The sequence below is a fragment of the Mustela nivalis genome (assembly GCF_964662115.1).
Source record: "Mustela nivalis genome assembly, chromosome: 9".
NCBI lineage: Eukaryota > Metazoa > Chordata > Mammalia > Carnivora > Mustelidae > Mustela > Mustela nivalis.
In genome coordinates, this window is record NC_139028.1 from 111,651,189 (window position 1) to 111,669,567 (window position 18,379).

Sequence of the window (18,379 nt, forward strand, 5' to 3'; positions counted from 1 at the left end):
AAAATCACACAGCCATTCACTTTTTGTCTCTCAAACTCTGTATTTTGGAAATGGCTGAGGATGCATTGACAAGCTTATTTTAGCTTATTTAGAGAGTTGTGTCCATGCCAAAGTCCAACTCTCACTCAGAAGATCATTGAGGACAAGCACATTTAGAGATTAAAATTTTAAACAGGTATCTTTGCCAGCAAAAATGCCTCTGGTAAATAATTTTCTCTGTGACTTTACTAAAAAATTAACATCTCCTGATTCCGGGAGGACTAGCAATACTCTTTCCTTGGCTCTGTTGTAGGAATGATTGATAAGAAACTGGCACTGGCTTAGTGTGAATTAATAAAAGGAAACAGTTTTCTCCCTTTGAATTTATCTCTTTAAAGTCTTCTCTTGAGGATCACCTGTTCACACTCAATGGCCTTTCAGGAGCTCTTGGATCAAGTTGGTGGCCTGGGGAAATTCCAGATCCTTCAGATGGTTTTAATTGTTCCCTTTTTGGTGATGACAGCATGTCAAATGTTTCTGGAGAACTTCACTACCGTCATTCCTGGTCATCGCTGTTGGGTGCACACCCTTGACAATGACACAGTTTCTGATAACGATAGTGGGATCCTTAGCCCTGAGACCCTCCTGAGAATCTTCATCCCACTGGACTCAGACTTGAGGCCAGAGAAATGTCACCGCTTTATCCATCCCCAGTGGCAGCTTCTTCATCTGAATGGAAGTGTCACCAACATGACTGAGCCAGACAAAGAGACCTGTCTAGATGGCTGGGTGTATGACCAAAGCTCCTTCCCCTCCACCATCGTGACTGAGGTAAGAGGCCCCGTTTAACTCTTTTAAGTATACGGTCTGGGTTTTTATTTATTTGTTTGTTTATTTATTAATTCATCGAATGTCTTTTCTTTTTAAAGATTGTATTTATTTATTTGACACAGAGAGAGAGAGAATAAGTGGGGGGAGCAGCAGAGAATAAGTGGGTGAAGCAGGCTCCCTGCTGAGCATGAAACTTGAAGCAGGGCTGGATTCCAGGACTTTGGAATCATGACCTGAGCCAAGGGCAGATGCTTAACCACCTGAGCCACCCAGGTGCCCTGGGTGTTTAGAATAACGGGATGAACATGGTTCAAGTCTTGGGTTACTGTGTGGGTACTGTAGCCAGCTCTCTTTCATTCTTCTAGCAAATTTTACTTAACATAGAGTGAAATATTGGTTTTTGGGGTAGAATTCATTGATTCCTCCTTACATACAACACAGTGTTCATCACAAGTGCCCTCCCTAATACCCATCATCCATCAAGCCCACCTCCCTCCCATCTCCCTCCGTCAACCCTGTTTGTTCTTTATAGTTAAGTAACACTTATGCCTTGTTTCCCTCTCTCATTTTTTCTTTTCTCCTTTCCCATATGGTCACCTGTTTTGTTTCTTAAATTCCACATATTACTGAGATCATATGATATTTGCTTTCTTAACTGCCAAACACTGACGTTGAATTTGAGGTCAGTGAAATCAACCAACTAGACATGGATTCCACTAAATACAGTCTGAATACTAATGATTAGACAAGTAAGTACTTGATATAGTGTGCGAAAAGTTATTATTTGGTCACTTGTTCTCAGCCTAGCCGCAAATTGGAAGTAACTGTATTAATTAAAAAAAAAAAAAATCTCCATGCCCTGGCTCCTTCTCAGAGAAAAAAATCAGAGTGTTTCACTTAAGGTAGGAAATGCAGGCAACAGTATTTTAGAAAATCTCCTCAGTGTTTTCAGTGTGTAGCAAAGATTGAGAACCACTGAGGTACGGAATGCTAAGCACATATCAAGATGGGCCCCAATATAATCCAGAAGATTTAGTTGAGGATTTCTGGAGAAAGTCATGCTTAAATTGAGACTTGGGTGGTACATGTAAGTAGATGTAGGAAAGGAAGGCTGGGGAGCATGTCCACTGACGGCTGTTGCAGCAAGTGCACACTGCGGGATTGTAAGCTGCTGTGAAACTACTCGGTGCTGACTTCCTTCTCTTCCAGTGGGACCTAGTATGTAATTATCAGTCACAGAAATCAGTTGTTCAATCCCTATTCATGGCTGGAATGCTGGTGGGAGGCCTCATAGGTGGTCATCTCTCAGACAGGTGAGTGTCTCCAGATCACACTGCTCTTATTCTATGGTGTTTTCACCAGCTTATGATTAACTCTTTCATAAAGAAGTCTTTATTGGGTTCCAAAATGCAATTTATGCTGTTATGGGTTGCCTTGGTTCCTTAGGAGCTAGAGATGGAAGTGGAGAATTAGAGTCTGTATGATAAATGCCATTTTGTTGTCACACATATCTTTGTACAGGACACAACAATGACATCTCCATAAAACCTATGGGCATTTTAGAACAGTATTTATCAGAAGATACCATAATACTTCATTTACAAAGATGAGAAGGAGTTACCTATGGGCAGGGAGAGAAAGGTACTCTAAGACAGGGGGTTCAGCTTGTCTAAAGACATGGATACGGAGAACAGCATTGGAAGCTTCAGCAGGGCTTCTCTGTTAATTCCCTACTGGACCCAGGGAGTTAAGTGCTTATAAGTTTTCAGACTGATCATCATGGCATTGTTGTCCAACTGTAATTAATAGACATTGATATAAAACATAATGAGGTGGCATTGAAGTTACATTAATAAATAATTGTGGCTAAATCTGGCTGCTTGATTTTTGTTAAAAAATAAAGGGGGGGGTATTCAGGCTTTTTAGAGATAAATTTTTGCAACCATATGAAGTAATTAGTCTAAAGACTTTGCATGTCATGATTTGTGTTGTGAGAAGTTTGGGGTGTCCTGCACCTGGCAGTGCCCATCGTGAAGTGGCAGCCAACCATGGAATGCATAGACTCAGGTCTTCCTTGGAGGAAATGGAGATTTAGAGTATCCCTTATTGTCTATTAGAAAAACTTAATTTAATCTTTCAAGTGAAAGTTGAGGTCTCTGAGTATATCACCCTAAATGTAATTCATAAAAGATATCAGGGTCAAAGTGTTGATATTGACTAATGTTTTGACGGAGTCCTTTTTGATGATTCATCATAATATGCTGATTGATGAGTTTATATGAGCTTATATAGGGTAGTTTATATTAATTCATATAGGGTAGTATATGTGTATGTGTCTATGGGGATGGGGGAGAAGAAGGTGGATATGACAGGATAGGAGAGTAGAAAATTTGGTGAAGAAGACTGAGCCTTATAGCTAAGCTACAGATTTTGAATTGAACATAAATAAAAAGCTTCTGAACCATGGTCTTGGCACCAAAAGTATAGGCAATGAAAGCAAAAATAGACAAGTGAGATTACATCAGACTAAGAAGCTTCTGAATGACAATGGAAACAATCAACAACATGAAAAGAAAATCTACAGAATGGGAAAAATATTTGCAATCCATATATTTGATAAAGGATTAATATTCAGAATATAAAGGAAACCAATATAATCAAGAGCAAAAACAAAAACAAAATGAATAACTAGATTAAAAAATATGGAGAGGAGAAGGGAGTTAGGGGAAATTGGAGGGGGAGATAAACCATGAGAGACTGTGGGCTCTGAGGAACAAACTGAGGGTTTTGGAGGGGAGCTTGGGTGAGCCTGGTGGTAGGTATTGTGGAGGGCACGTATTGCATGGAGCACTGGGTGTGGTGGCCTAAACAATGAATTCTGGAACACTGAGAAGAAATTAAAAAAATAAATAAAAATGTAAGAAAATAGGCAAAGGAACTAAACAGATATTTCTCCAAAGAAGACACAGAAATAGGCAACAGGCTTATGAAATGGTGTTTAATATTTCTGACCATCAGGGAAATGGAAATCAAAACTACAAAGAAATACAACCTTACAACAGTGTGAATGGTTATTATACCCAAAAACTTGTGTGAAGACCAATGTCAAGAAGATTTCTCTCTCTCTCTCTCTCTCTCTCTCTTTTTTTTCCCCTTTTAACTAGGAGTTAAATGGTTTCAGGTCTAATTCTTTTTTTTTTTTTTTTTTTTGAATAGAGAAGACAATTCACAGCATTTATTCAAGTTAATTCATTTCATTCAATAATCTGTCATAGTGTTGCTGTCACCATTCATATTACTGTCATTACTGTTTCTCTTTCAAGAGGACCATGCTTTTAAAAACTCTGTTGCATTTCCATGATGTTTAACTCGATGGTTAAACATTTTTTTCTTGGGGCACCTGGGTGTCTCAGTTGGTTAAGCTCAGGTCTAATTTTTAAGTCTTTAATCCATTTTGAGTTAATTTTTGTAAGTGCAATAGATGGGGGTCAAATTACATTTCTGCGTGTAATTTTCCATTTTAGCCAGGACCATTATTGAAGAGAACATCTTGTTCCCATTTTGTATTATTGGATCCTTTATCAAATATTAGTTGACCATAGTACTGAATTTTTAGATTAGCTTTAACAATTTTTTGGTTGAGTATTTAGGATTTTCACTATATAAGATCATATCACCTAATTCTTTGTTTCCAATCTTATGTCTTTTATTTATTTTTTCTTGCCTAATTGCTCTTGCTAGGACTTCCGGTGCTATGCTGAATAGAAGTGCTATAAGTGGGCACCCTTATCTTTTCCTGAACTTAGAAGAGAATCTTTCAGCCCTTTACTGAGTAGAATGTTAGCTACAGGCTGTCATATATAGCTTTTATTTATTTCACAGATTTTGGTATGTTGTGTTACCATTTTTATTTGTTTCAAGATTTTATTTATTTCTCTTTTGATTTCTTCTTTGACTCATTGGTTTTCCAGTTGTTTAATTTCCATATATTTGCAAATTTTCCAACTTTTCCCCTGTATTTCTAGTTTTATCCCATTGTGGTTGCAAAAGATGCTTGATATAATTTAAATTTTCTTAAATTTTCTTGACCTAACATACAATCTGTCTTGGAGAATGTTTCATGTGCACCTGATGAAAATGTGTATTTTGCTGTTGTTGGGTGAATGTTCTATGTGTGTTTATAGCGATCATTTTTTCTAAAATACAGTTGAAGTCCAATGTTCCCTTATTGATTTGCAGTCTGGATGATTTATTTATTGCTGAAAATGGAGCTACAATTTTTGTGGTTTTTTCTGCTTCTACCTTCAGACCTGTTAGAATTTGCTTAATATATGTGAGTGCTCTTATGTTAGGTGCATATTTACTTATGATTGATATATCTTGTTGATGAATTGACCCCTTATATAATAGCCCTCTTTGTCTCTCTTTTTTAAATTGGGGAATTCAGCCCATTTGTATTTAGGGTAATTATTGATAGATAAGTCTCATTAATTCCATCTTATTCATTATTTCCTGGCTGTTTTGTATGTCCCTTATTCTTTTCTTCCTCTTTTGCTGTCTTCCTTTTGAAAGATCATTTTCCTTAGTGGCATACTTTGGTTCTCTTCCCTTTATCCTTTGTGAATCTAATGTAGTTTTTCGTTTGTGGCTACTATGAGGCTTACAAAAAATATAGATATAACAGTTTATTTTATAGGTATAAAATAAATGAATGAAAGAAAAACAAACCTTAAGTTCATTCACATATAAAATCTCTACCCTTTTACTTCCTCTTATTTATGTTTTTGTTATGTTAAGTGTTCTTATAAAAAATAAAATATAAAATGGTGAAAGAAACCTTTTGCAGTTAATATGTGTGGCATAGGTTGTAATGATGATTTCACAGTCTATACTTAATTCCAAACTCAAGTTGTAAACATTAATTATGTACAGGTTTCGTATGTTAAAACAGAAAAGCAAAAAAATTAAATAATATATGGGTACTAGGTCTGGTTTTTGATCTGGAGTGACATTGTTTCTAAGTCCTCTTAGGTGAAAGAACAAGGACCTGCAAGTGTGTATTCTAACCCATATATATATAAATGTGCATAAATATTTTTATGTGTAATCATCTGTATGTATATTAAGATACACATGAGTTCATACTAATGTTTCCAACTCTAATCTATCACTACAATGACCATTCTAGTCTCCTTCCCTTGCTTATCTGTGAATTCCCTCCCCCAAAGTGAAAAATCTGTGTTCTACCAACCACCATCCACATAGTCATTTGTTCAATTCCACATGTGCATCAGCATCAGAATTGTTAACATGTATCTTTCTTGGGAAACAACTTTATCAATTAGATTGTAGGGCTTATGTGTAGGTTCTTTAGTTTTATATATTTTAGGCATGTCAAATATCATTTAGAATTTTGCATGCTATTGAAGTTGGCATCAATTCAAACCATATTTTTAAAATTTGGGATGTTAAATGTCATTCCATGGTAACCACAAAGAACATATCTCATAATAGACACAAAAGGAAACAAAAGAGACTTGAGGGGACACCTGGGTGGCTCAGTTGGTTAAGCCACTGCCTTCGGCTTGGGTCATGGTCCTGGGGTCTTGGGATGGAGTCCTGCATCGGGGTTCTTGCTTAGTGGGGAGCCTACTTCTCTCTCTGCCTCTGCCTCCATTTGCTCTCTCTCTCTCTGACAAATAAATAAATAAATAAATAAATAAATAAAATCTTTAAAAAAGAAAGAGACTTGAAATGGTACATAGAAAAAATCAAGTAAACATAAATGAAGGCAGTAATGGAAGAAATGAATAATGAAAAGGATATAAGACATACAGAAAACAGCAAAATAGCAGAAGTAGTTCCTTGTCAAAAACTAATTTAAATATGAATAGATACAATCCTTCTAACAAAAGGCAGAGATTAGTACAATGCATAAACAAAACATGATCCAGCCATAATAAAACATGGTGCAACCATATGCCATGTACGAGAGACTCGTTTTAGATCTGTAGACACAAATAGATTCAAAATGTAAGAATGCAAAGAGATGTTCCTTGGAGGGCATGTATTGCATGGAGCACTGGGTGTGGTGCATAAACAGTGAATTCTGGAACAAAGGAAAAAAAAAACAGTAATCAAAAGAGAGGTGGGTTGGCTATAATAAAAGACAAAATAGACTAAATAAAAAATTGTTACAAGGGACAAGGATGTTATATATTGATAAAAGAGTCAGTTCATCAAGAAGCTGTAACAATCATAACCACATATGCATGAAAGAAAAAAGTTCTCTAACATATGTTTCAATCATTGGCATAATTGAAGAGCAAACTAATTGTCTAGTAGTAGTTGAAATCTTCAATGCCTCACATTGGTTGTTGTTGTTGTTGTTGTTTTTTACTTTATTTTTTATTTGTTTGTCCACTATTTATTTATTTATTACAAATTATGCAGAATTTAAAATGAATGCAATTTTTATGAATGCTGCTTGATGAGTTTTGACAAATGCATAAACAAGTGTAACCACCAGTTCAACCAGCCATGATGGAAATATGGAAATTTCTATCCACCCAGATGGAACAGTTGAACATTTTTCAGGCAATTCGCATCCCTAAACACTATGCTAATTTATATCAGCATAGAATTTTATCTGTTCTAAGACCTCATATAACAGTATTTTTTGTGTGTTTGGCTTCCTTAGCTGAACTAAAAAATTGCGATTCCTACATTTGGTTGGATTTCATTTCAGTTCTTTCTTTTCTTTTCTTTTTAACTTCTGAACTTCAGCTAAAAGCATTCTCTTTCAGGACATAAGTCTTCATTTTTCTTGGATAAATGTCTAAGAGCAGAATTGTTGCTTTACAGTCTATTTTTAACTTTATAAAAATGATTTCCAAAGTGGTTGCTTCATTTGTAACTTACACTGAAAAATTATGAGATTTTAGTTATTCTGTTTCTTTAAGAATATTTGATAATGAGATTTCAGTGTTTATCAATACTAGTGGCTGTAAAGTGGTATTTCATTGTTTGAATTTGCTACTTTCCAATACCTAGCAAAGGCAATCTCTTTTAAATGTGCTTGTTGGTTATTATTTTGTCTTATTTGTGAAGTCGTGTTTTGCTCTTTTGGTTTGTTATCTTTTTATTGATCTGTAGAAGCTATCAATATATTCTGATAAAGTCTATCAGATGTATTTAGGGAAATATTTTTTCTCAATCTGGCTTATAGATTTTTCTTTTTTAAAAAATGATTTGTTTGGGGCGCCTGGGTGGCTCAGTGGGTTAAGCCACTGCCTTCGGCTCAGGTCATGATCTCAGGATCCTGGGATCGAGTCCCGCATTGGGCTCTCTGCTCAGCAGGGAGCCTGTTTCCCTCTCTCTCTCTGCCTGCCTCTCTATCTACTTGTGATTTCTCTCTGTCAAATAAATAAATAAAATCTTTAAGAAAAAAAAATAAAAAATGATTTGTTTGGAAGAGCAGTTGTATTTAGTTATAATATAGTCTAGTCTATTATTTTTTCTTTTATTCTTAGTCATTTTTTTGTCTTATTTAAAAAATTTGTTTATCACAGGGTTACATAATATTTTCCTATACTTTATTTCTTATACTTTAACTTTTACTTGTGTATGATATCAGGTAGAAGGTTGAGGATTTTTGTTGTTGTTGTTGTTTGTTTGTTTTTCTTTCACTCAGTTTTTCCAGCATCTTGTGTTGAAACTTTTTTTTCCTTTCCAGGTACTTGTCTTGATACCTTTGTCAAAAATTAAGAAAGTTTGGGCAAATAAAATGTGGATTAGTTTGCAAATTATTTGTTCAGACTAATTGTATTTATTTGGTTTATTGCTGTTAAATATAATTTTCTTTTACTTTAAAGATTTTTAGTAATATTTCCACTTTCATTTCTAATCTTGGAAGTCTTTATTTTTTCTCTTCTATTCTTTATCATTCTTCCTGTTTTTTTTTTCAAATTAACAAAATTATTAACATATAATGTATTATTTTTTGAGGGTTACAGGTCTGTGATTCATCAATCTTACACAACACACAGAGCTCACCACAAGACATACTTTCCCCAGTGTCCATCACCTAACTACCACATACCCTTTCCCCACTCCCCACCAACAACACTCAATTTGTTTCCTATGATTAAGAGTCTTTTACCGTTTGTCTTCCTCTCTGGCTTCATCTTGTTTCATTTTCTCTTCTCTTCCCCTATGATCCTCTGCCTTGTTTCTCAAATTCCACATATCAGTGAGATCATATGATAATTGTCTTTCTGTGATTGAGTTATTTCACTTAGCATAAACCCTCCAGTTCCACCCATGTTGTTGTAAATGGCAAGATTTCCATTTTTGATGGCTGTGTAATATTCCATTGTACATATATACCACATCTTTATCCATACATCTGCCGATGGACATCTGGGCTCTTCCCATAGTTTGGCTATTGTGGACATTGCTGCTATAAACATTGGGGTGCAGTTACCCCTTCGGATCACTATATTTGCATCTTTGGAATAAATGCCCAGTAGTGCAATTGCTAGGTCATCAGGTAGCTCTATTTTCAATGTTTTGAGAAACCTCCATATGGTTTTCCATAGTCAATGCCTCAGTTTTAATAATGGAGTAACATCTAGACAGAAGAACAGTAAGGAGTTAGAGGACTTGAGCAGAAACTAGCATGGCTGACCGACATGCAGAACTCTCTACCTGACAATAGCAGAATATACACACTTTTCAAGGGTACACGGAACATTATTTCGACTAGACTGCATTATAAGGTGCAAAACCAGGAATCAATAGACTTCAAAAGATCAAAATTATATAAAATATCTTCTCTGATTATAAGAGAGTGAAACCAGAAGTCAATAGCAGAAGCAAAACTGGAAAATTCAAATTCATAGAAATTAAACAGCACACTTAAAGACAACTAATGTGTCAAAGAAGAAATCACAAAGGGGTTTAGAAAATACTCAGATCAATTTAATAAAAATGTCAACATACCAAAATTTATGGGATGTAGTGAAGACAGTGCTCAGTGGGACATTCATAGCTATAAATACCTACATTAAAAGAGGGAAAAGAAGTGTAATGATGTCAGCAAGAGGACAGAATAGGAGGTCCCTAGGTTTATCCCCATATTGCAGCAATGATTTAGCCATCATCCAAAGACAAAAACGCCTTTGTTGGAACCTTAGGATTCAGGTCAGATTTTCAAAACTCAGTAGAGGTTAAGATTGAGAAGGGCAGACTTGAGAAGCATTCTAGTAACAGGCCCACTGATTGTGGTCTTAGCTGTGGACCAGAAAGGAACCTGACCCTTGCAGATCCAGTTCCAACCCAATTTTTCGGTGACTTTGCCACAAGCCACATCCACTAAGTGATCCAGGAAGTGCCATGCTCATTGATGACCTTGATTACAGATCTACTGGACTCAGACCTTACCGCAGGTCTTGAAGTGGTCCTGTGACATTGCACACCAAGGATCAGGGCAGTCTTGCCAGTCCAGGGGCCTGGCAGGAGCCACACCAACTTATACCGCCAGTAAAAGGCCCACTAAATGGGTATCATCATGGACCCCACAGCAGCCACATCACCCAGCTCCAGCCTCACCCAACCATGATCTCAGAGGCAGTCCCAACAGTCTGGGACTCAAAACCAATCTATAAAGTCAAGAAGTGTCTGCTCCTTCAATGAAGAGAAACCAATGCAAGGCTATACAATCATGAAGGATCAGGGATACATGATACCATCAAAAGAAACTAATAAAGCCCCAATAACTGTCCCTAAAGAAATCGAAATCCTTCAACTTTTTGAGAAAGAATTCAAAATAATTATCTTAAAGAAGCTCAGAGAAATACAAGAGAGCACTGATGGACAACTAAATGAAATTAGGAAAACAGTACATGGACAAAATGAGAAGTGTAATAAAGAAACAAAAGAAAAAACATTAAAAAAGAGCCAAATAGAAATCCCGGAACTGAAGAATCCAGTGACTGAAGTGAAAAATTCAACAGAGAGCTTCAACATCAGACTCGATCATGCAGAAGGAAAAATAAGTGAACTTCAGGAGAGGTCTTTTGAAATTATCCAGTTAGAGGAACAGAAAGAAAAAAAAGTTGAAAAAGAGTTCAGAAAGCGTATGAGACTTATGGGACAAAATCCAGTGAGACAATGTGTGCCTTATGGTTGTCCTAGAAGGAGAAGAGAGAGAGAAAAGGCCAGAAGAACGCTTATTTAAAGAAATAATGGCTAAGAACTCCTCAAATCTAGAGGAAGAAATGGACATCTTGATTTATGAATCCCCAAAGTTCCCAAATAGGTAGAACCCAAAAAGGGTCAATGGCAAGTCCAGTAGAACTGAATAATCAAATAATCACAAGTTAAAGAGAGTGTTTGTAAAGCAGCAAGAAGAAAGTGATTTGTCAAAAACAAGGGAATTGCCAGAGGACAATCAGTAGACTTCTCAGAAACCCTGCAGTCCAACAGAGAGTGGAATTATATATTCAAAATATTGAAAGAAAAACCTGCCAACCAGGGCACCTGAGTGGCTCAGTGGGTTAAAGCCTCTGTTTTTGGCTTGCGTCATGATCCCGGGGTCCTGGGATGGAGCCCTACATCGGGCTCTCTGCTCAGCATGGAGCCTGCTTCCTTCTCTCTCTTCCTGCCCCTTTGCCTACTTGTGATCTCTGTCTGTCAAATAAATAAATAAAATCTTTAAAAAACCTCTTAATCTCACAAAACAAACTGAGGGTTGCTGGGGGGAGGGGGGTTGGGAGAAGGGGGTGGGATTATGGACATTGGGGAGGGTATGTGCTTTGGTGAGTGCTGTGAAGTGTATAAACCTGGTGATTCACAGACCTGTACCCCTGGGGATAAAAATATATGTTTATAAAAAATAAAAAATTAATTAAAAAAAAAAAAACCCTGCCAACCAAGGACACTTTATCTGGCAAAACTGTCTCTTTGTACCATATGATTTCATTCACATGTGGAATTTAGGACACAAAACAAAGGAACAAAGGGAAAAAAGAGATAAAAGTAATAAGATATAAGATATAAGAAAAGAGATATAAGAAATAAGATATAAGATATAAGAAACAGACCCTTATCTACAGAGAACAAACTGATGGTTACCAGAATGGAGGTGGGCAGGGGCTTGGGAGAAATCCGTTATGGGGATCAAGGAGTACACTTGTCCTAATGAACCCTGACTAATGTGTAGAATTGATGAATCACTATATTGTATACCTGAAACTCACGTAACAGGTATAAGTAACACAAGTAAGTATACTGGAATTTAAAAGGCTAAAAATGAATAAATTAATGAATAAGATGAGATGAAAAACAAATAAAACCTGAAAAAAAAAAGAATGAAAGAGAAATAAAGACTTTCCTAGATAAACAATCACTGAGGGAATACGTCACCACTAGAACTGCCTAACAAGAAGTGCTGAAGGGATTTCTTCAAGTTGAAACAATGTGGCACTAAACAACAACATGAAAGCTTATAAAAGTGTGTGTGTGTGTGTGTGTGTGTAATGGGGGTGTGTGTGTGAAGTCATGATGGTGACATAGGAAGACCCTGGAGTCAACCCCCATGGAACACACCAAAGAGCACCTAAATGTAGAACAGCCTTCCTGAGGATGAACTGAACTGAAGGCCACTGAACATCTTCTGCACAACAGAAGACAGAACAGCAAAGAGAACATCCAGAGAGATAGCAACATGGTGACCAAGGGAACCTCCATCCCCACGCTATGAGGGATAGTGCTGAAGGACTGGGAACAGCTTCCTCTGTCTTTGGGCACAGGAAAAAAAAAAAAAGCAACTAATATCACACTGTACAGTAACATACTGGAATTTAAAGAAAAAAATTGAGGAAAAAAAAGTGCAGCTAGCATAAATAAAGACAGCACTAGAATTTCACCAACCAGATGGAGGAGGAGCTGCAGGAACACTCTCCAGGTCAGAGGGACTGGCTGATGCTCCCTGTCTATTTTAAAAGCCCAGACCAGTGCAGGGCCTGAATGCCATAACTGGCTTGCTGCCTCAGAGATCCCTGGGTCCACAACCTCACACCAGCCCTGGTCGAGCTGGGACACAGAAAAAAAGCTGTAGATTTTTGGTTTTTGGTTTTTTCCCTTCTTTTCTTTTTTCTTATATCCCACCCCTCCTTCTCCTTCTTCCTTAAAGCCATGGTTTAAAAAAGCAAATATGCTGAGTGAAATAAGTCAAGCAGAGAAAGTCAATTATCATATGGTTTCTTACTTACTTGTGGAGCATAAGGGATAACACGGAGAACATTAGGAGATGGAGAGGAAAAGTGAATTGGGGGAAACTGGAGGGGGAGACAAAGCATGAGAGATTGTGGACTCTGAGAAACAAACAGAGGGTTTTGGAGGCGAGAGGGATGGGGGAACCTGGTTGTGGGTATTAAGGAGGGCACATTTACATGGGGCACTGAGTGTGGTGCATAAAAAAATGAATCTTTGAACACTGAAAAAATAAAATTAAATTTAAAAATTTTTAATAAAATCACATATTTTTCTAATTAAAAAAAGCAACTAGCATATCAAAGAGCTAGCCTAGAATTTTGCCAAACAGGGTGGAGGGGAGCTGTTCGAATGCTCTCCAGGTGTGTGGAGCTAATGGACTCTGTCCACACTTCCCCTCTAACATGAAAGCCCAGATCAGAGCACAGCCTGGGTGCCCTAACTGGCATGCCACCTCAGTGAAACCTGGATCCCTAGCCCACACCAGCCCCAGGCATCCCACCAAGGCAGTCACAGGGCAGTGTACACTGGGACACTCCTGGTTAATGTTCACTACAACCCTAGTCTTTATGCTGAGGGGACAAGGGGGCAAAGTGCCCCAGAACACTCCAGAACCACACTGATTTGTTTTAGTTGGCTTGCATCTGCTTTAGCTTTAGCTGTTTTGACAGCTACATGGAAAGCCCCAGGACCCCCAGCGCATACCAGCCACAGGTCCAGGAAGCCAGCAAAAGTCACCCGCCACACACAATCTACACTGGGGACAATCATACACAAGGTTGTTCCTTCAAGTTTAGGAGAAGTCACTCTTCTGCCAGATTTATAAAAACAAACAGAGAAAGTCAAGCAAAATAGGGAGACAGAAAAATATGCTCTAAAAGAAAAAAAAAACATCAGAAAAAGAACAAAATTAAATGGAGATAAGCAATATGCTTGATAAAGAATTTAAAGTAATGATAGTAAAGATACAGACTGGAGAGAAGAGTGGAAGAACTCATTAATACTTTCAATAAAGAGATAGAAAATACAAAAAAGGACCAGTGTGGAGGGTATTATGCTGAGCAAAATAAGTCAACCAGAGAAAGACAATTACTACAGTTTCATGTATATGTGGAATATAAGAAACAGGGTAGAGGACAATAGGGGAAGGGAGGGAAAACAGAATGGGAAGTCATCAGGGAGGGAGAAAAACCGTGGAGACTCTTAGCTCTTGGAAACAAACTGGGGGTTGCTGGAGTGGAGGTGGGTGGGGGGATGGGGTAATTGGGTGATGGGCATTAAGGAGGGCACCTGATGTGATGAGCACTAGGTGTTACACAAAACTGATAAATTATTGAACATTACATCTAAAACTAATGGTGTACTATAAGCTGGTTAACTGAATTTAAATTTTTATTTATTTATTTATTATTTTTTATAAACATATATTTTTATCCCCAGGGGTACAGGTCTGTGAATCACCAGGTTTACACACTTCACAGCACTCACCAAAGCACATACCCTCCCCAATGTCCATAATCCCACCCCCTTCTCCCAAACCCCCTCCCCCCAGCAACCCTCAGTTTGTTTTGTGAGATTAAGAGTCACTTATGGTTTGTCTCCCTCCCAATCCCATCTTGTTTCATTTATTCTTCTCGTACCCACTTAAGCCCCCATGTTGCATCACCACTTCCTCATATCAGGGAGATCATATGATAGTTGTCTTTCTCTGCTTGACTTATTTCGCTAAGCATGATACGCTCTAGTTCCATCCATGTCGTCGCAAATGGCAAGATTTCTTTTCTTTTGATGGCTGCATAGTATTCCATTGTGTATATATACCACATCTTCTTGATCCGTTCATCTGTTGATGGACATCTAGGTTCTTTCCATAGTTTGGCTATTGTGGACATTGCTGCTATAAACATTCGGGTGCACGTGCCCCTTTGGATCACTATGTTTGTATCTTTAGGGTAAATACCCAATAGTGCAATTGCTGGGTCATAGGGCAGTTCTATTTTCAACATTTTGAGGAACCTCCATGCTGTTTTCCAGAGTGGCTGCACCAGCTTGCATTCCCACCAACAGTGTAGGAGGGTTCCCCTTTCTCCCCATCCTCGCCAGCATCTGTCATTTCCTGACTTGTTAATTTTAGCCATTCTGACTGGTGTGAGGTGATATCGCATTGTGGTTTTGATTTGTATTTCCCTGATGCCGAGTGATATGGAGCACTTTTTCATGTGTCTGTTGGCCATCTGGATGTCTTCTTTGCAGAAATGTCTGTTCATGTCCTCTGCCCATTTCTTGATTGGATTATTTGTTCTTTGGGTGTTGAGTTTGCTAAGTTCTTTATAGATTCTGGACACTAGTCCTTTATTTGATATGTCGTTTAAATTTAAAAAAGAATTAGAGTTGAAGAATACAACTGAAATTAAAAACACAGGAGAGGAAATCAACAGTAGATTAGTGGATGCAGAAGAACATATCAGTGATCTGGAAGACAAGGTAATGGGAAGCTCCCAAGCTGAACAGCAAAAGGGGAAAATAATTTCTTAAAAATGAGGATAGGTCAGGTCACCTGGGTGGCTCAGTCAGTTAAGCATCTGACTCGATTTTGGCTAAGGTCATGATCTCAGGGTAGTGAGGTTGAGCCCTGCATCGGGGTCTGTGCTTCAGCAGGGTGGAGCATGCTTAAGATTCTCCCTCTAAAAAGAAAAGAAAAAGAAAAAAGAAGAAATTAGAGAACTAAATAAATGGAAACTATCCCATGTTAATGAGGTAGGAAGAGGTAATATTAGGAATAAGTCAGTAGTACTTAAACCAATCTATAGTTTTTATGAAATCCCTATCAAAATCCAGTATTGTTTTTTGCAAAAATGAAAAAGCTGAACTTCAGATTCAGATGAAATTGCATGGGGATCCAAATAGTCAAATGGTGTTGAAAAAGAAGAATAAATTCAGAGGACTTGTGTTTCCTGGCTTCAGAATTACTACCGAGTTACAGTAAATGATTACTATGGTTTTGGCATATGGATAGACAAATAAATCACTGTAGTAGAGCTGAGAGTCCAGAAGTAAACTCATACATTTATAGCCAACTGACTTTTGAACAAGGGTGTCAAGGCCATTCAGTGTGGAAAAGAACATGTTCTTCAGCAAATGGCATTGAACTGAATTTTCACATAAAATAGAATGAAGTTTACAGAGGGATACCAGCTCACACCAGTCAAAATGGCTAAAATTAAAAAGTTGGGAAACAATAGATGTTGGTGAGGATGTGGAGAAAGGGGAGCCCTCCTACACTGTTGGTGGGAATGCAAGTTGGTCCGATCACTCTGGAAAACAGTATGGAGTTCCTTAAAAAGTTGAAAATAGAGCTACCCTATGACCCAGCTATTGCACTAGTAGGTATTTACCACAAAGATATAAATGTAGTGATCCAAAGGGACATATGCACCTCAATGTTTATAGCAGGAATGTTCCCGATAGCCAAACTATGGAAAGGGCTCAGATGTCCATCAACAGATGAATGGATGAAGAAGATGTGGTATATATATATAATGGAATATAATGCAGCCATCAAAACCCATGAAATCTTGCCATTTGCAATGCCGTGGATGGAACTAGAGGGTATTATGCTAAGCAAAATAAGTCAATCAGAGAAAGACAAATCATATGGTCTCACTGATTTGAGGAATTTGAGAAACAAGACAGAGGCTATTAGGGGAAGGGAAGGAAAAGTGAAACAAGATGAAACCAGAGAGGGAGACAAAACATAAGAGACTCTTAATCTCAGGAAACAAACTGAGGGTTGCTGGAGTGGATAAGGGAGGGATGGGGTAGCTGGGTGATGGACACTGGAGAGGGTGTGTGCTATGGTGAGCGCTGTGAGTTGTGTAAGACTGATGAATCACAGACCGCTACCTCCAAAACAAATAATACATTATATGTTAGTAAAAAAATAGAATGAGGTTTACCCCTACCTGGTGTTCTATGCAAAAATTAGCTCTAAATGAATCAATGATCTATAAAATTCTTAAAGCATAGAAATAAATGTTTACAACCTTGTAAACAAGAGCACAAAAAACAAAAGAAAAATAAGTAGATTGGATTTCATAAAAATTAACATTGTCATTATCAAGAGAGTTAGAAGACAACCTACAAATCAGTGAAAATATTTGCAAATCATATATCTGAAAGGGGCTTGATATCCAGAATACATAAAGAACACCTATAACTCAACAACAAGATGATAAATCATAAAAATCAGCAAAGATCTTGAATAGATATGTGGAGAAATTGAAACCCTTGTGCACTGATGTTGAGAACAGAAAGTAGTGAAGCCATTGTGGAAGACAGTTCAAAAATCTAAGCAGAATTGCCATATGAACCAGCAATTCCCTTCCTAGGTGTATACTATAAAAAATTGAAAACAGGGACTTCAACAGGTAGTTGTACACTGATGTTCACGACAGCATTACTTATATAGCCAAAGGTGAAACAATTCAAGTATCCATCAACAGATTAATGGATAAACAAATATTATATATATATGTATATGTATATATATATATACATACACATATATACGTGTATATATATATGTATATATATGTGTGTGTGTGTATATGTATGTATGTGTGTATATATATATATATATATATATATATATATGTAATATTATTCATCCAGAAAAAAGAATGGCATATGGTACAACACAAACAAACCTCAAAACAGTCATGCTAACTGAACTAAGACAGGCACAGAAGGACAAATGTAAGCATTGCCTACATTTCATAAAAATATCTAGACTAGGCAAATTAGTGGAGACAGAAGGTAGATTAGAGATTACTAGAAGGAAGAGAGGGAAGGGAAGAATGAGGAGTTGTTGCTTAATATTTATAAAGTTTTTTGTCTAGGGTGATGAAAATGGCAATAGTCATGATTGTGAAATATGATGACTGTAATTAACCACTGAATTGTACATCTGCAAAAGATTAAAATGACAACTTTTGTATTATATATATCTTCCCACAATACATATATTGAAAACTGTCTCCAACTATCATTGTGAATTATATTTCAGATTTTGTCAATTTTGATTCATGTGCTTTGTAATTCTTTGAGTGTATATACACTTGACATTTTCAGCATTATTTCTGCAAATGTATTCTGTTTTGAAATTCATTTTATTTGATATTAATATAAAGACTGCGGTGTTCTTCCTTTTGCTATATGAATTGTATATCTTTTTCTATCACGTACTTTCACCCTACAGTATTTTAAGTACGATTATTGACAGTGTATATATATA

The 18,379-nt window shown here is 37.1% G+C and overlaps 1 protein-coding gene across 5 annotated transcripts in view; it reads left to right on the top strand.

Annotated features, from left to right (window-relative positions):
• The first annotated feature begins 272 nt into the window (after positions 1-272).
• SLC22A10 (solute carrier family 22 member 10) overlaps positions 273-18,379 on the top strand; it is a 28,890-nt gene continuing 10,783 nt past the window's right edge. For all 5 annotated transcript variants that reach the window (XM_082748214.1, XM_082748218.1, XM_082748216.1 and 2 more), the window contains exons 1-2: positions 273-810; positions 2,020-2,123. In XM_082748214.1, the coding sequence (XP_082604340.1) occupies positions 409-810; positions 2,020-2,123 (506 nt within the window). In that variant the 5' untranslated portion in view covers positions 273-408. The remainder of the gene's footprint in view (positions 811-2,019; positions 2,124-18,379) is intronic.